At 40.6% G+C, this 19,748-nt stretch overlaps 1 protein-coding gene across 2 annotated transcripts in view; it reads right to left on the bottom strand.

Moving 5' to 3' along the window:
* Exoc4 (exocyst complex component 4) overlaps positions 1–19,748 on the bottom strand; it is a 711,882-nt gene that overhangs the window by 135,878 nt on the left and 556,256 nt on the right. For both annotated transcript variants that reach the window (XM_021189789.2, XM_029535373.1), the window contains exon 13: positions 2,590–2,745. In XM_021189789.2, the coding sequence (XP_021045448.1) occupies positions 2,590–2,745 (156 nt within the window). The remainder of the gene's footprint in view (positions 1–2,589; positions 2,746–19,748) is intronic.

Below are 19,748 nucleotides of genomic sequence, written 5' to 3'. Positions count from 1 at the left end.
ATTTGACAGTAATTCTGTGAAAGAAGAACACCTTCGGGCTTGCTTTCTGTATTAAGGTAACTTGATTATATCTACTTAAGCTCTAATCAATCCTTCAATCATTCATTCTCTCTTGTGGTGGGAGATATGAGGATATTTTGCATTGCTAAAGTCATGAGAACATAATTTCAGTTGAGGAATGTTTAGGTTATAGGAGAATAAAATTTAAAAATAATTTTTTAAAAAGATGCTGAGGAACTACTACATCAAAGTTTCAAGGAACACCAAGGAACATTCTTCTGTGACTTTTGTGTAAGCACATGTTCTTACACAAAACGCCCTACCCATAAAACAAACAATAAACTGTACTTATTATTATAGACAATCTCTTCCATGAGAGACAGCACTGAATGAGTAAACAGTCAACCTGTCAAGTGGGAGAAGAACGGTTTATCTATGACAAAGGAGTGACAATCTGGTATACTCCTACAGATCTCTACGAAACCCACTCCCAGACACACACACACACACACACACACACACACACACACACACACACACACACACACACGATTAAAATTTAGCAACCGATTTGAAAAAAAGCATAAAGACCAATAATATATTAAAATGCACAAGAAATTGCTCAGCATCTTCTGAGGGAAATACATACTAAGTGCCATCAATTTACCTCAGCACACATACAGGAACAGTTGATTGACAGATGGAAGATATCCAGCCTTCATGTCACAGAGGCCAATAGGAACTCTGAGAGACCACTGTGAGGATGGAACTTCAGGCTTACTTTCTTTTTATATTTTTTAAAGATATTTTAAGTTATGTGTATGTATGTATTCTGTGTGTGGCTATATGTGGATGTAGCTGCCTGCAGAAACCAGAAGAAGATGTCAAATCCTCTGGAACTGGAGTTACAAGCAGTGGGTACTAGGAATAAAACTTAGGTACTCTGCAAGATCAGCTGTGTTCTTAATGGTTGGGCCATTGTTTATAGCTCCTTAGGAATACTTTAGAAAACTGATAAAGTGAACCACTGAAATTTGCACACACTATTACCCAGCAATTCAAGTCCTAACATATGCCAAATAGACATGTACAAATACCTCACCCAACACTTAGTATCCTACGACTTCTTAATTATAACTATGTAAGAGCTAAGATCAAGAAAAATTTATCTATTTTCAGAAATAAGTCAAGTAGGATGTGAACACAGTCAACTTTATGAATAGTGAATACTTAATATTTGTATGAGTTACTTTCTGTGATTAAAAAAAAATACCATGACCAAAAGCTACCCATGGAAGGAACAGTTTATTTTGGCTATGGTTCTAGAGGGAGAATCTAGAGGGAAGGGCAGTAGGAAACCATAAACATGAAGCAGAGAGAGTGAACTGAAAGTGGGGCAGGGCTGTGAGCTCTTAAAGCCTGCTCCCAGGTTGCACCTTCCTTCCCCACCAACTGGGGACCACATATTCAAATACCTGAGTACCTGGGGCACATTCTCATTCAAAGTACCACATTAGCTAGAGTTTCAATCTACATTCTGTCAGATATGAACCTATTGTTTGATCTTAAGTTGAAAGTAAAGACAATGGACATTATCTTAAAAATTATTTATTCTTATTTTTGGTCTTTCTTTCTTCTCTTTCTTTCTTTCTTTCTTTCTTTCTTTCTTTCTTTCTTTCTTTCTTTCTTTCTTTCTTTCTTTCTTTCTTCTTCCTCCTCTTTCCTCTTCCTCCACTTCCTCCTCTCTCTTTTTCCTTTTTGACTGTGGGTCATATGGTTAGATGAGCATGGAACTCACTATGCACTAAAAGGTAAAGAATTCCTGGTCTCTTCCTCTATCTCCTAAGTACTGGATCTCAGTTACGTTTCACTAACCCAGCTCTTGGTCTTTGCTTTTTTAAAGTGCTCTTATTTTATCATACCATCTATTTATTCACTTGAATAAACAAAAGATAGTAAGAATGAACCGAATTCCAATGTGATAAAATAGATTTTACACTGGTCTACAGTTACACAAGTGCAAATAGTTTACTGTTGCTAGTCAGATGTTCATCAGATTCCATGGCTTGAATAAATGTGTTGTACAAAGCCAAATGCTCAGTGACAGAGTTAATAGAGACCTTGTTTTCAAAACAAGCAGAAACCAGTGGGACAACAGAGTCTATGAGAATGAACGCGGAAGTTACAGACTGTGCTTGGAGTGCTGTGACACAGACATACTCTAAGCAGGCCTTTATCTTACCATAGGTTTGTCAAGAACGGGGTCAGTACAGCTTTGCTGAATGCATGAATGAACAAATGATTGTATTGTACTGGTATAATCTGAGTCATCCTACCTCAACTTGTCAATGCTTCAGACTGGATTCATAAGCCTTTCTTGTTTACTTTTGAGCCCAGGGTACACTTGGATGGGAAAGGAGGTGTGTGTGTGTGTGTGTGTGTGTGTGTGTGTGTGTGTGTGTTGGATTTTTCAAGTTCAAATATTGTCTTTTGATCTTTAGATTCACCATTTCATTTGAGAAAAGGCTTTGTTGAATATCTGGGGTTTTCCTAACTCTGTCTAACATAGATTAGAAAGTAGTCGTTCACCTTATGAAGTCTTCTTCCTCCTCCCTCTTAGGCCGTAGCTGTTTGGGCTGAGCCATGTTAGTCCAGTTTGGCAGCGATTTCAAGAGTCTGCTGATATCGTCATCTTTTGCCCAAGATGCACTGATGACAAGTTTCTCTTCTGACTGGACAATGCCCCTGAAAACGACCACAAGGAAATGGACATGTTAACATCACATGCAGTGAGTGGTTTCATCTTTTGCTGCATAAGAAGATATGCCTGTCTCACGTAACACAGCACACTACCTGCATCAGAGTAGCAATGTGTATTCATAGATCACATGGCTGAAACACCACCCCTGATTTTATTCTCATTTCCAACTTGTTGAACACATAGGCTGATTAGGTTATCACAATATTATTATACCATAAGCTTATAATATTGATTGTCCATCTTAATACTGTTAATAGCTTATAGTGAACACAAATGTGTAGGAGTTTGGATTGAGCTTTTCAAGAAATGTTCAAACAGTAAAAAGTAGAACAATAATATTTTTAAAATACTATTTGAATGGCACAACAGTGGTAGCTAAAAGGTGACATAAGTGTTACTATAGACTGTCCTCTGACCTTTTTAGTTTGTGCTACCATTAGTTCTACTTGAAGGTAGCTTTTGTATGATGGACATTCCTCTATTCAAAGCTAACCGCGATCATAAAGAAAGCTTGTGTCCCAAATGTCAGGCAGGGAAAACCTTTGATTACAACAAACTCCTCTGGGCTTTTGCTAGTGACCTGGAGTTGGCAGGCTTCTACTCCTTTAATAGGACCCATGGGTTCACTATTAATACTGCCCTTGCTAGGATGTTCCTGAAAAGTCACCTTAAATGTTCAATTTCAACTTAATTAAAAAGCCCATCTTTCTACTCAACATTTCTGCCACCATAGCTGATTTTAAGGGTCTAAAAATTCTCATCAGCAGTACTTCTTGACAGAAGTGACATTTACTTATGGAATGTTAATGAACTGGACCTTCTGATGATGATGACCAAGTCTCCAGTCTCTGGAGGCTTCTCACATCACAGGCAAAGATATATTCCCGTGCTAAGAATTACACAAAAACAACCCTGAGATTCCATCTCACTCCAGTCAGAATGGCTAAGATTAAAAATTCAGGTGACAGCAGATGCTGGCGAGGTTGTGGAGAAAGAGGAACACTCCTCCATTGCTGGTGGGATTGCAAGCTTGTACAACCACTCTGCAAATCAGTCTGGGAATATAGTCTTCTTAATCACCAACAGTGACCATATCCTGTCCATTCTGTCTCTTTAAGATCTTCTGAATAGTCATTTCCTTTCCAGATTCACTGCCATTAATTAGCATTTAAGCTAATCATTTCTTGTGTGGACTTGGCAGTGACTTGGTACCTGGGCTTCTTGCCTGGAGTTCTGAGACCATCAGTTGGGCTTATAATGCCAGAAAAGTAATCTCTGTAAACTAAGATACAATGAGGAAAGAGTCCTTCCCTCAGAACTCTTTAATGACTCCTGTGTTTACAGAACAGAACCAGAGAGCAGTATGTGAACACCTGCTGGTTCAGCAATGGCTCTTTTGTCCCTATTTGGTCAGGACTCCAGGTCATTCTCCTATGGACATTAGCTGTACATTTTATCCAGAAGGACAGTTCTAACATTTAAAGTGGGCATTGGGCTTCAAACCTAATAACTGGTTGAGGTACACATTTAATACACCAAAGCAGACAGTGGTTCCTAGGTTCTCCCTGCATCCCTCAGTCCCTCTTACAGTGTCCTGGCTGCACACCCCATCTCCACCCTAAACTTCTCTAGCCCAGCATCCTGTGCTGTTCTTCCTTTCCTATATAACCCAGTCCTTTTGGTTACTGGCTCTCTTTGTATCTTTGGGCCTCCTGGCTGCTTCACCTGGATTCCCTGCTCTTCCCTTCTCTCCCCAATCTCTGCCCACATGGCATAGTTCAGTCTGGTCATGTCCACTCTGGACTCTCCCAGATGTCCCCGTCTCTGCTCCTGGCTATGCTCTCCCACGTAGCTATAATAAACTTTATCCTCCACTATACCTAGAAGCAGTCGTGTCCTTCCCTTCCTCTTTGTTTCTTTCTTTCCACTCAGTGGAATATATTCTTTCCCCCCTTTTCTTGCTACCACATCCTCCTTGTATGTTTTTACTTATCAAAGTTTACTTTAGTTCCTTCCTTGCTATTTATGGTTTGAGTGTGTGTGTGCCCAACTCTCCCTATGATAGAGATTTTCAGCCTTTACTGGACACTAGAATCATTTAGGGGAATCTCTTAAACAAAACAAAGCAAAACAAAACAAAAAGCTGGATGAAAAGGACACACCTAAGACTACACAAATCAGAACCTGGGTCAAGGAGTAGCATGAAGTGTGTAAAATGTAAATTTCTCAGGTGATCTAAACTGTATGCCAGGGAATAAAGATCTTTCCTCACTGTTGTTTTGTTTTTTCTCTGTCCCTCCCTCCCTCCCTCCCTCCTTTTCTTTCTTCTTTTAAACAAACGAGGAGCACAAAGTGGATAGGTGCTCTGAGCACAGTAAACTTCTTATCAGTTTTTGTTCTTAGTACTTAGCATGAAACCTCATCTCTGGAAGGTATGTACAAACTGAACAGGAACTAAACATAAGCCTTCTTGCACTAATCTATATTACTCACTAGTCTGAGGTCATCTCAGTGGGCTTCCTTTCCCTGCACTTAACAACTCTGACCAGTTTGTATTTGGCTGAACCACAGAATTACTCTATGCCTCTCTAAATTCTTTACAGATCATAATTCCAGAATACAAGAACAGTCTTGTTTCCCTCTAAAAACTCAACAGAGGAAAAGTCCTCACAGACAAAACAAGTGAAGCAAGGAAGGATTGCTGACAAGCCAGGCCCTGCATACCTCTCCTCCTAGGTGGCCTATTGTGTGGAAAGTTTCCTCAAGAACTTGCTTACCCTGTGAGCAGTTTGTTGACTAGGACAGCACACAGTGAAAAGTCAGAAAGGAACAACCTTTGCTTTTATAAGGCTTGCCTACCAGGTAGTTAGCATTTTATTCTCTACAATGCAGTTGGCAGAGTATGGCCTGTGGATCCCACCTGCTCACCAGTTTGTCTTTTTAAGTCCTAGAAGCCATCTAAAGTTAGCTGCTTTTAAATGGTTCCTAAAAAATTAAAGAATAATATTTTGTAATGTGGAAAAATTATATAAAGTAAATGTCAGTGTCATACCCAGAAGGAACCTCGGCTGAAGGGGTTAGAGCCCCGTTACAGGTCAATGATACTTTGCATAGTTAGAAAGGTAAAGAAAAAAAAAGAAAAGAAAAGAAAAAAGAAAACTCACTTTTCCACTTTTTTTTGTTTGTTTGTTTTTTGAGACAGTGTTTCTCTGTGTAGCCCTGGCTGTCCTGGAGCTCACTTTGTAGACCAGGATGGCCTTGCCCTCAGAAATCCACCTGCCTCTGCCTCCCAAGTGCTGGGATTAAAGGCGTGAGCCACCACACCCAGCTACTTTTCCACTTCTTAAATCCTAAACCAAAGCTAGGATTCAGGATCCCAGGGTTCAGGAAAGTGATTGAATCCATACTTGTGAGATAGTATTATACACTTTGGAGCGGTATCACTACACTATTCTATATGGGACAAAAGAAACATCATCTATGTTAAAGGTACCCAGACTATTTACTTGGGTCCCTTAAAAACACTACTATGCTTGAAAAGTTCTATATTATATTATTACCTGATTTTATTTTATTAAGAAATGGAACTGGTAATTAATCAAACTGTTACTATACACTGCTCTCAATAGATAGTATATTAATTTATAGTGAAATAAAGATAAAGCCAAAAAGCAATTCTCAATACACTAACCTGAAATACTGACTTCCTGTAGGAAATAATTACCCTAAAGGAAAATTTTCATTCAAAGGCAACTGTCTTTAATTTTTCATCTTGTAATGTAACAGATCAAGTAGGTTATACAATTCCAGGACATATCTAAACAGCTTCAAAAGGACCCCAACATCCCCAATAATAATTCTGTAAGAGAATGGGGTTAGTCATTCCAACCAGAACATAATCTACCAATTAATTCACAGCTCAATGGGCAACAGACAGAGCCATCTGTTTAACTATGTGTACCCTTCCCAGAGGGAAGAAGAAATAGGTGCGCCTCTTAAAACAGGTGATGGGCTGCCATGAGAAGAGTCTACCCTCAAGACATGGCTGAGTGAATTTCATTCAGAAAACATCTGCTGATGTCAACTGGCTTCCTCACTGGAACAGTTGGGAAGTGCAAGTGTGTACAGTCCCTAGACACAACTGGGTGCTAAGGCTTTCCTTAGGTAAACAACCAGGGGCAGGTGGGGCTAATTGGATTCAACTGTTCTGTGACAGCTAGGGCATGGTGCTTACTTTCCCAGACTGAATCTTTCAGATACTTCAAAAGCTGGAAGCCAAGTTACACAAATGAACCAAGGACAAGGCTGGATCAAAGAGAGAGCCGCTGCGAATCCAGTTTATAGGCTAGGAATGATTGAGTGTGCATCACACCAAACTAGAGTGCAACACCCAACAAACAAATAATAATGATAGTGAGGGAGGCAGAAGACAGCCAAGCAAAACCAACAGCTCTAAAATACTGGCGTCTGATAGGTTCTGGGAGAGGGGAAGTCACTATCAGCAGGTGAGCACACACTGATGAGCCCACCATGCTCCAATGGATAGCTCTGAATCTATGGTAACACAGCCTGGTTAAACTCAGTGGGCCACCAAACAAAACCAACAGACATGGATGTGAGCAAGGGATTTTTGGGAGTGAGCATTGGGGAGTAGATAGGGATGGGAGAAGGTGGAGGTTGAGTGGTAAATACAATTAAGTGAAAGCAAGGGAGGAAACTGAAGAAAAGGAGATGGGAAAGAGAAAGAAAAGGAGGAAGATAATAATAATAATAATAATAATAATAATAATATGGATCACAATTCTTTGGAAAAGACAGAAATCCATGTGGGCCTTTATAGGTTAGTGTGTTTCAGTTAAGGTTACTATTGCTGTGATGGAACACCATGACCAAAAGCAACTTGGAGAGAAAAGGGTTTATTTCACTTACAGTTTCATAGAATAGTCAATTATCCAAAGGAGTAAGGGCAGGAACCTGAGACAGGAGCTGATGCAGAAGCCATGGAAGGCTGCTTACCAGCTTGCTCTCCATGGCTTGCTCAGCCTGCTTTCTTATAGAACCCAGGGTCACTGTCTAAAGGGTGGCCCCACCCACAATTGTCTGGACCCTCCCCCATCACTCACGGATTAAGAAAATGCCTACAGGTTATCTTATATGGAAGCATTTTCTCAATTGGGGCTCCCTCATCTCTGATAACTCTAGCTTATGTCAAGTTGACATAAAACTAGCCAACACAGGGTGGACATTTCTTCCCAGAAGACAACATTGCATAAAGGCCATTGGAAACAGATCTGAGTGTCTGCAGAGGTAGTAACTCTTGGAGATGATTTAATAACAATCTTCAAATAGGCATGTTTGCATGATACTGTTCATAACTGACATTTTAAGAAAAAGAATTACATTGTAGCATAGGCAGCAGGGCAAAATTAATGTGAAATGTGCCTCAACTGTCAATGTTCAGATTTTTCCTTTGGCAAACAAATTTAAGTACATTCTGTGTTTGAATATCCTTAATATGTTTATAGAAGAGCAGACTAGGCAGCCCTTTTTAGACTTTCCGTCTTCTTATTGCACTTAGGTAAAATCCAACCCTCTGGTTAAGATCCTTATCAATCCTGGTTATACATTAAAATACCTGGAAAACTTTTAAGGATATCTATTAGGCTCAGTCAAAAGCTGGGACCAGAACAGGCACTAAAGTACTCACAGCATTGTACTGAGCAGCCAAAGAAGCCTGTAGGAGGAACTGAGCCAAGCAGGCCGGCCTCAGTTACAGTGCTGGCACATGTACCACTGATATTTCCTCCCCAACCAACTGGGATTCTGCTGGGATGGCTAGAGACCACTGATGCTAGATCAGGTGATGCAGCGAGCCAATGAGAATGAGACAGCACCACATCTGGCTACTTGAGATACCAATGAGATGCGGGGTATAAAGGTTTGCCCAGTTTCTATAATAAATGAGTCTGCTTTTGCTGCTTGCCTAACTCTGTGTCATTAACTCTGTGCCTTTGTACCCCTGTCCCCAAGGGTCTTGGTCCAGGTCATAGCCACAGAAGCTCAGAAACCTTGCTCCCCACTCTGTTTCTTTCCACATCTCCCTGCCATCCTTCTCAAATGAGTCCAAGTATCACATCCCCACTGAGGTCTTCTTGCTCCTTACCAAGAAAACATGTTTTTCAAAATCAGATCCTTTTATTACCAAAATCCACTTTTATTCTTTGTTACACGATCATTATCTGTCTCCTGCTATTAGAATAAAAAGCCTTGATTGCCTAACAGATTCATTTCTTGAAGTTTAGCCCTCAGTAAACCCCTGCATATACAATTTTTATATTATCAATTGACAAACTATAATTGTAAACACTCACAGAGTACTAAGTGATACTATGATTCATGAATATAACATGAAACACACTAACATACCCACCATTAAGGACACTCATTTTTCTGAGGAGAACATTTGAGGCTTAGTCCTTTCCCAGCAATGTGCAATACACTGCAACAAGGGTAGGGGCAGCCTTATGTTTCATCTAATGGAGGCTTTGCACCCTTTATCATTATTACTCTTACTTCTCTACCAACCACCTGGCGACCACCATCCCACTCTCTTTTCATAGACGCAAGTAAATGCCTCTGTGTCTGGTTTACTGTACTTAGTGCAGTACTTGTCTATCCCATCTATGAAGTCATAAATGGCAAATTTCTGTCTAAAACGCTGAAGAGAAACCTCTTATGGATATGCAGCACATTTTCTTTTCCATTCATCTGTTGATAAACACTTCGGTTGATTCCATCCATGGCTTGGCTATGTAAACAGTGTTTTAGTGAACAAGGGACTGCAGACATCTTTTTGACATACTAACTTTAACTAGAAGTAAACACCCAGAAGTGGGATTGTTAGATACAATTTTATTTGTAGTTTTTGATTAGCCCCATTTTGATTTTTCCACAAGACAACACGGGTTATACTCTCAGCAACAGTATATAGGTGACCTCTTCTTTCTACACATAAACTAGCAGCTAAATTCTGGTTTTTTTTGCAAACAGCCTTAATAATCTCTGTGTGGAGATATTCCATTATTTTTAAATTTGCATTTATTAAATAATCAGTGATCCTAACAAGATGTTTTGGTCATTTATACATCTTTTGAGAAATTTTGATTCAGCCCTCTTAGTAGTCTATATTTTGTTTTGTTTTGCTGTAATTGGTATAGGATTTGAGTCTAGGGTCTTTAACTAAATATACACTCAAATTAAACCCTCACACTCTATCTACTGTTAATCTGATCTACTGTTTAGTTACTGTTTTTGTTTTTTAACGAAACAAAATATGGAGCTAAGTTTCCTATACAGTTTTCTACCAACTAGTACTAAAATGTATGACTTGGAAATATTTTCTCCCAAGTGTACATTGGCTCCTTATTCCCTTATTTCAGTGTGCAGAGCTTTCTGTAAATGTATTCTCATTTGTCTATTTTTTTGCTTTCATTTCTCCTACTTTGGAGCAGGAAAATCTAAAAAACCTCTTTGTTATAGCAATGCCATGGAATTGTAGCATGTATTCTTTGTAGTTTTGTGTCTCACATGAAGGATTTAACCACCTGCACTTCACTCTTGTATATGGTGTGAGATACAGCACCTTCTCTGCTATGTACATTTTCTCCTGCACCACTGCTGAAGGTAGTTGCATCCTCCCAATATGAATTCTTGGCACTTTTGTCAAAACTCAATTAACTGTATATGCATGAGTGCATTTCTGGGCTCTCAGTTCTATTCTTCTGGTCAATGAGTCTGTTTTTATGTCAGCATTGTGGTGTTTTAATTACTATCACTTTGTAGTTTAGATTGAAATCAAGTAGAGCAATGTTTCCAGTTTTGTTCTTTTAGCTCATAACTATCTTGGCTATTTTTGGTTTTACTTTGTGATTCCACATGAATTTGAGGTTTAAAAAATATTTCTACAAAAATATATAGTAAGGGCTGGGACATATATATGCACACACACACACATACAAAAAATACATAGTAGTACTCACATACGATTGTGTATACTTGTAAACCCTAAGATAAGGGGACTGAAATAGGTGGATTCCAGGAACTTGCTGGCTAGCCAGGCAAGCCAAAATGGTGAGCTTCAGGTTCAATGAGAGACCCTGTCTCCGGGCAATAGGTAGAGAATACAGATGAAGACAAGGACATCCTATTCCACATTCATGTGTATTGCTGCATGAATTAACACACTCATTTACATATAACAAACAATACAATGTGTGTGTGCTCACACGCGAGCACACACACACACACACACACACACACACACACACACACACCCCAATACTTGGATTTCAAAAAGCACTGCACTGAATCTGCACGTTACTTTGGGTAGTATGGTCATTTTGTCGTTTTCACAAAATGAACCCTTTCCACCAACATGGGTTATTACGCCAGGCATTTGTGCCTTCTTCCGTTTCTCCCATTCACAGAATCACATTTGTTCTGTTGAGTTCGCAGGGTTTTCATCTCCTTGGTTACATTTATTCCTGAGTGTTCTTTGTAATCTTTGTAAATGGACTGTCCCCCTGCTTACCTTCAGTATGTTCATTCCAAGCATTCGGAAGTGTGATTCACTTCTGTTCTCTGCAGTCTTACTGGATTCTCTTAGTGGGCCTAGTAGTTTGCATTGGAAAGCTCTTCAGGTTCTATTGTCTGTCAGTGTTACTGACCATGTCATTAGTAAAATGCCTCTTCCTATTCTTTCTTTTGCTTATTTGCCCAGCTTCTCCTCCTGCCTAGATATTTGAGGAAAGGATTTTAATTTTCACCACTGTATATAGTGTTACCTGTGGATTTACTGTATGTGGCTTTAACTGTATGTGTTAAGATGTATTCCCTCTGCAGCACTGTTGTTGTATTGTCAAAAAGAAAGGACCTGAATTTTGTCAAACATTTTCTTTGCATCTAATGAGATGGTCACATGGCTTTTGTCCTTCACTCTGTTAATGTGATGCATCACATTTATTGATTGTGGATGCTGATATGGCTCTGCATCCTAGGGATAAATCCCACTCGATCATGGGGAATGATCCTTTTAATGTGCTGCTGAATTTGATTTGCTAGTACTTTGTTGAGAAATCTTGTATCTGTTTTCTTAAAAAGGTTAGCCTGTAGTTTTCTTATCATATGATGTCCTTGCCTAGCTTTGGTACTAGGGCCTCAGTAACTGCTGAATAAATAAACTAACTGATTTAATAATGAAATGATATATTTGCAGTATAAACACCAGAGATACAAAATAAGGCATAAAAATATCTTTCCTGTGACATCAGCAAATAAGAACAAGACTACTAATGAATGGAGCAATAAGCAAATGTGCTAACACAGTAGTTATCACAGTATAGGCACTGTTCTAAGTTCTTTACACACATGCTAAACCTTTTTTTTCTTGTGTGTGCATGTAGGTATGTGTGTGAGTGTGGTATGGTATGTGTATGTATGTATGTGTATGAATATAGTATATGTGTATACATGTGTGAGTGTGAATGTATGTGTATGTATGATATGTGTGTGTAATGTGTGTCTGTGGTATATATATATATATATATATATATAGAGAGAGAGAGAGAGAGAGAGAGAATGCTTGTGTGTATGTACTATACACACATATATATGTGTGTTTTGTATGCATGTGAATGTATGTCTGTGTGTGGTCTGTGTATGCATTTATGTGTTAGTGTGGTATGTGTCTGTGGTATGTATGACTGCGGTATGCATGTGTGAATATGATATGCTTATATGTATACATGTGGTATGTATGTATGTATGTACGTGTGTGTGAATATAGTGTCTGTGAGTGTATGTGTGTGTGTGTGTATAGTATTTAGTGTGATGTAGGATTAGTTTTGCTTGTGAGGGTGCATGCCCATGTGTGCACTCATGGAGAACCTGCTCTATCACTTCCTACCATATTCCTTAGAGACAAGGTTTCTTATTGAACCTGGGCCTAGGCACACCAGCAAGACCCAGAGGTCTTCCTGTCTGTGCTCCTGTCTTCCCCACGACTGGGGTTACAGATGTATGTGTGGTCATGTCTGACTTTTTACTTGGGTTTTAGGTCTTCATGAAAGTCTTTATTTTAGGACATCAAATACTTCTGCTCACCAAGTGATCTTTCTAGCTACATTCATTATTGACACAACAATGCTGTACGGTAGATGATTCATTACTTCCATTTGGTAGATGAAACACCTAGGCATGGACATTCGAGAACGTGCCCTCAGTCAGCTGACTGTCGGAACAGATCTAAGCTAGGCCTGAGGCTGGTCTTCTGGGGACGGTTTACAACAGTGTAGTTCCTCTAAGCCACCTGAAGCATTTCTAGGCTTCCTACTACTTTTTAAATTCCATTGCTTCTTATTTGGACTTAAGAGTCAGTCAGAGTTAGCTTCTAATGCATGCACTACAACTTCTACATTCTGTGCCCTTCGCCATGTTATTAACCTTTCTGAACCTCTGTTTTTTCATGGGTAAGGTAAGGAGAATCCAATTTAATAGAATCGTTGTGAGTGACTAGATAAGCTAATGACTTATAAAGTGCTCTGCACTGTGACTATGCACTTCCTTTATTTCCACTCAATCCAGGTTCTTATTACTGTGTATCAAGGTTACTGCAATAGGCTCCTATCTGATGACAGTAGGCTGAGCTAGGCAAGAGAAATGAGGTTTGCTGCTTCCCACCAAATCTATAGGACAAATGGTTAGGGGTCAAAAGATGTAGGCTAAGAGAGCAGCTGGCACAGGAGTAAAGTGAAGGGGCTCATCTGATCCATAACCATGAGTGCCCAGGCTAGGGAATATGTTATGCTAGCTCCTGGAGATAATTATGTGCAAAAAGTCACAGTAACTTCCTTCTAGAAGCTGACAGTTCAGACAGTGAGTTCTAACTAGTAACATACATGACAACCACTTTTAAAAGTATAGTTGCTCAGTGGACCTAATTTTGGAAACCTAATGCCTGCTAATATTTCTGCTAATAACTTCAATGTGAATGTACAGTTGAAGAATAATGTTATGAAAAGAAAAATAAACACACATCACTAAATGATCAAATAATACACACAGTAGTGTAAGTCACCAATGGGATAACTTCAGAAGCATATTAAAAGAGTTCAACTGACTCATCCTTTCTATGAAGCAGATACTACAAATTTTATACCTTTCATTTATATATATTTTATAGTTAATAAAACTGTGTGTGATGATTTAAATGATAATAGTCCCTGTAGACTCGTATGTTTGACTACTCTGTCAACAGTTGGTGGAACTGTTTGGGAAGGATTGGGATATGTGGCCTTGTTGAAGAGTTATGTCACTGGGGGTAGTTTTAAGATTCATGCCATTCCTGGTGTGCCCTCTCTGTTTCCTGTTTGCTGTTTGGGACGTGAGATGCCAGCTATCTACTATCATGGACTCTAATGCTCTGAAACTGTAAGCACAATTAAATGCTGTCTTTTATAAGCCCCTTCCATTTTTTTTTTTTTTTCCGAGACAGGGTTTCTCTGTGTAGCCCTGGCTGTCCTGGAACTCACTTTGTAGTCCAGGCTGGCCTCAAACTCAGAAATCCACCTGCCTCTGCCTCCCAAATGCTGGGATTAAGGTGTGCACCACCACTGCCTAGCTTGGTCAAGTAACCAATACAGTGAGTGTTAGTGCTGCATGAACCAAGCAGGTGGGAGAGAGTCTTCACAGGCTGAGGAGGGTTAGAGCTGGGTGGACCTTTGCTGTTCCTCTGGTTCATGACTTTGTTTTGTTTTTGTTTTTGTTGTTGGTTAGTTTTCGTTTACATTTCATTAGATTGGAAATGCTCAAGGCAAGCTCAACTCTGTTCTCAATACTATAGATTATGCAGGGGTACTGAAGTACTTCCTGAGTCTGAAGGCATCCATGAATGTCCATTTCTGTTAGCTAACAATGGATGTTATAACTGCAGTTGGACCATGCTGTCCACTTGCCCAATCGGAGTTATATAGTACTCTTGCCACTAAATGGGAAAATGTCAAACTTCCCTTCTTGACCTATGCACACATCCTGTCCTTGTTACTATTTGCTCATTCACCCTTCTGCTTTACTGCAAGTTCTCTCCATTCAGTTTAGCAAAGGCTTCTTCATTCATTCAGCAAACATGCCAAGGGGCTACCAGAGTGCTCCTTAGCACTCTGGAATGCTTGGGATCAAATCCAGGGCCCTTTGCATGCTAGCCAAGTTCTACAGCAATTCCACTGAGTTCATGCTAAGCTTCCAAGTGTGTCATGCTGCAAGGTGTCTTCATACTTTAGCCTGATTTCTAGCTCCTTTATGAAGACACAGTGAATGGCTGAAAGGTGAGTCCCCAGCTGCTTGTAACAATCAGTATTATACTGTCTGATATCAATGGAACCTCTAAGTATATAGCAGAGGTTTTATTTGTGTTTTTTTTTACCAGCTTCAACATCATGGTTGTGTGTGTGTGTGTGTGTGTGTGTGTGTGTGTGTGAGAGAGAGAGAGAGAGAGAGAGAGAGAGAGAGAGAGAGAGAGAGAGAGGTGGGAGGGGGGAGAGACAGATACGTGAGTACTCCAGCCACTGGAGAAAAATTTAATGAACTGATACCAAATTAAAATGAAGAGAAACTTCACAAAAAAACTGTGAATTCTAAGCATTAAATGAGTCTTTGGGGACAGATGGAACTGCTGGTTGAATCTCAGGGCAAAGAGGACAAACATGGGGAGAGAAGCATTTGGCTTGGAGGTAATAGATAGACTGACTGATTAGGAACATGGTACATTTCACAACTCACAACTGGGTTTACTTGACTAATTAAGGAAAACATTTCTAGTTCTTACTTCCCTTGTAGGGAACATCTGTATCCCAATCACGTGCCATGACATCATTCCAGAGCAGCCTTTCTCTTGAGCACTGTGCTCGCACAGGAGATGGCCCTGGCCTTTCCTCAGATCTTTAAACCCACAGCTCTGCTCAGGTTCTCCTGAGAGACTGATTCTCAGCAGAGGGCATTGTGAGCTCAGGGATTTGACAGCTTCTGTGCGAGATCTGCTGAGAAGCATGTGGGAGAAGTCGGACCGCAATGTTTCCCTGCTTCCTCCCTCCTTCCCTCCCTAGTGTTATATCATTTTGGATCATTTGAATTGTACATGGCTTTCTATTTAAGTCAGTCATTTGCTGGCAGCAAAACTAGAACATTTCCTGTTTTTCCTCTCACTGTAATCAGGATTTGGTTGTCCAAATTAGGACTGCCCTAATTACTCCTCAGCAGGTGCCAATCCGGGGGAGGGCAACAGACTGGAAGAGAGGAAGTAAGGACACTGCATCTTCAGAGTCATGCAAGAAGAAAACACATGTTTCCCAAACCTGAAAAACCTGATTAAGTCACAGAAACAAGCTCCTTGGGGTTGTGTGTGGAGAACGTACACACATGACCAAGTAAAACAAGTATAATGATAGTTTTCTACTTAGTTGACTTCAAAGGTTTACAGATTTGCTTCTCTCCATCATAGATGAATTTATGTTAGACCCATAATTCAGGAGCTGTGTACATCACTCCCAGACAATCATGTGTATGGAATCATCTGGGGAAACAAGAAGTGGACATCTTTGCCTCTGTCTCTCACTCCCCCCCCCCCCCGTGTGTGTGTGTGTGTTTCCACAGTGGTTTAGTCTCTTAGACAAAAGAATCAAGATCATTTTTAGAGTTCCACAGACCAAGAACCTAAAACAATGGCTGTGTTCTAAAAGAAACAGGACGTAGGCTTAGTAGGTAAAGTGCTGCCAAGCCTGATGATCTGATGTCTTTTAGTTAGGGCTCCTATTGCTGCTATGAAATGCCATGACCAAAAAGCAAGTTGGGGAGGAAAGGGTTTATTTGGCTTACAGTTCCACATCGTAACTGAAGAAAGTCAGGACAGGAACTCAAAAAGAGCTAGAACCTGGAGGAGAAGCTGATGCAGAGGCCACGGAGGGTGCTGCTTACTGGGCTGCTTTCCTTGGCTTGCTCGGCCTCCTTTATTACAGAATGCAATGCTACCAGCCCGAGGCACCATAGTGGGCACCATACTCTACCAACTACTCACTTAAAGAAATGTGCTACAGGCTTGCCTACATCCCCTTCTGATGGAAGCATTTTCTTAATTGAGAATCCCTACTCTCAGATGACTTTAGCTTGACATAAAACTAGCCAAATTGGGAACCCACAGGGTAGAAGGAAAGAACTGATCCCACAGGTTGTTGTCTGATGATGATATGGGTACCATAGAATGTGCACATGTGCATACCACCCCACACAGTCAGTACATATAATAAATAGCAGATGGTAAACACAGGTGTCTTGTGAAATATAAATGCAGAGGAATATGAATTCCTAATGAATTCCTAGTCATAAGTGTTCACAATGAACAAACTATTCTCATTTCTCCCTAAAACCAACCACTCTACCTGTATGTAAGATCCCCGCCTTACCTATCTCCTCCCCAACACAACTTCAGAGTCTCCCTTGGTTTCATATACCAACAACTTTCTCTCCCTATCATATGGTTTTCAAATACAGATATGTATATATAGATTCTTCTTTGGAAACAACACACCAAGTATAACAAACCTCCATGTGACCGTGGTTCTCTAGCAACTACCATATTCCTGTTGCCGTCTATAGTGGTACTATCTTCAAATTAATGCTCATATTTAAAATTTCTCTATCTATATTTTCCTTTCTCATACACACCATTCTGGTTTGTATCCCAATGCCCCATAAAAACAGCTCATGTGATGGTTACTGACAACCCATTGTCCAAAAACCACCACTCAGTCCATGCTTGGAGCAGACCCAGCAGGTGCATTTCACCTAGTTCATCTCTTTGCATCCTTTGCCTTGGTTTCCACATTACATTTTTTTTTTAAATTTTCCTGTTGTTTCTCAGTCCCTTTAACATTATTCCCCATTTTGCAAACTTCTTCGGTGCAGACTTTTGTCATCTGTACCATGGCTATCTATACTTATCCCAAGGAGGCTTCACCAAGCGCTGCAGCTTCAAATACTACTCAGACTTGTCTCTCTCTAGGCCTGAGCTCTCTCCTTTTGCTGAGTATAACCAACTGCCACCTTCCTGTGCCCATGTGAACGTCTACTAGACACTTCAAATTTACATCCCTGTCTACTTGCTCCTGGAGCTCCAATACTCTTTCCCTCCGTGAGACTTTATTCAGAATTTAAAAGTGGAAGGTGAGAGGACTGTGATGGCAAGCAGAATGTTATCCACAGTGGCTATGTATACACTGGGGAAGGTGTTGAAGGGAGAGCTGCATCAAGAGGCTTAGGCTTTGCCTTGAATCTGGTACTTTGAAGGCTGAAGCAGGAGGGTCTTCCTAGCTACACAGTAAGTTCCACACCTGTCTCTACAACTAAAACTAAAACTAAAAAACTAAAAAAATTAAAAAAAAAAAAGAAAGAAAGAAAGAAACCCTAAACTTCAAGTACAGGATCAGGGTGAGGAACACCTGAAAGAAAAATGTTTCTGAAAAAGCAGATGCCAGAAGGGACTCACTGCAATCATCAGTATCACAGCCCAGCGGCTGGGTTGCCTTTCATTTGGTGAGAAACTGGTGTAGACCTTGGCATTTCCAGAACTGGTATAGACCTTGGCATTTCCAGAACACACCCCGCCTTTCTTTCTTTTCTTTTCTTTTCTTTTCTTTTCTTTTCTTTTCTTTTCTTTTCTTTTCTTTTCTTTTCTTTTCTTTTCTTTTCTTTTCTTTCTTTCTTTTTTTAAGGAAGTTAGGGCAGAGAGGCTGTGTGCTGTCTGAGGTCATGTAATAAGTAGGTACAAAGCTGGCATTCACGCCGGCCGGAGGGCCTGCTCCTGAGCCAAAACCAGCCCCCCAGCTAGAAACACTGCATACCACACACACTCACCTGGCAAGGTTGGCACAAGAGGCAGCCCCTAAGATTTCAATTTATGCTCTTCACTGAATGTTTTCCTATAAAGAAACCGAGCTCAAGAGGCATGAGACTCTGAGGATAGCTCAGAATTTCTGATGACAGAATGAGGATGCAAAAATATCTCAATAGGCCCAGATGAGGAGTTAAAAATAACATCACATTCAATGGGTGGGTGTGAGATCTTGAATCTATGTTTAGAAAGTTACCATAGTTGAAAAGAGAAATATGCTTTCACCCTTGTTTCTCCTAAACCCTTCACTGTCCCCGCCAGCCAGCAGTGCCCTGGCTGTACAGATCTTACCTCTCCATTTCCCCCACCTCATCCCCTATCTTCCCCCATCCCTTCTCTCTCTCCAATCCATCTAAAGGGCAGAAGAGCCTCCACAGAGCACCTCCACGCACCTGCTACCTTTACCAACCCTTACTTCCTAACTTTAAAACAGGAACTTCTGAGCCTCTACTCCAGAGGCCAGTCTCACCCACACTCATTCCAGGGTCCCCTGTCTCACCCACACTCATTCCAGGGTCCCCAGTCTCACCCACACTCATTCCAGGGTCCCCAGTCTCACCCACACTCATTCCAGGGTCCCCAGTCTCACCCACACTCATTCCAGGGTCTCCAGTCTCACCCATACTCATTTACTCATTCTTCCCTTTCTAATCTCCTAACCTCTTGGATGTTGCCACCGTTCCATCCTACCCTGCTTGAACTTCTATGTTTCAGCCATGTTCATTACTCTCCAAAGCAGTTCACATCCTTCTGGAATCCTTGGCTGCCTTGATTAGTAATATAATCCTGTGGCATGACCCTTCCATGCTTTAGTGTGTTTCCTCTCACAGCTCGATGCTGTGGGTGTATCGTTTCATTTCTTTGACACACGACTCTTTCTCTCCTTTCCGTGACTGCTTAACTCCTTCTACATGCACACACATAGGCAGAGAGAGAGAGAGAGAGAGAGAGAGAGAGGGAGAGGGAGGGAGAGGGAGAGGGAGAGGGAGA

This window comes from Mus pahari, chromosome 2 (genome assembly GCF_900095145.1).
Source record: "Mus pahari chromosome 2, PAHARI_EIJ_v1.1, whole genome shotgun sequence".
In the NCBI taxonomy this organism is placed as follows: domain Eukaryota; kingdom Metazoa; phylum Chordata; class Mammalia; order Rodentia; family Muridae; genus Mus; species Mus pahari.
The sequence above is the reverse complement of the archived record's forward strand: the minus strand, read 5'-3'. Positions and strand labels throughout refer to the sequence as shown.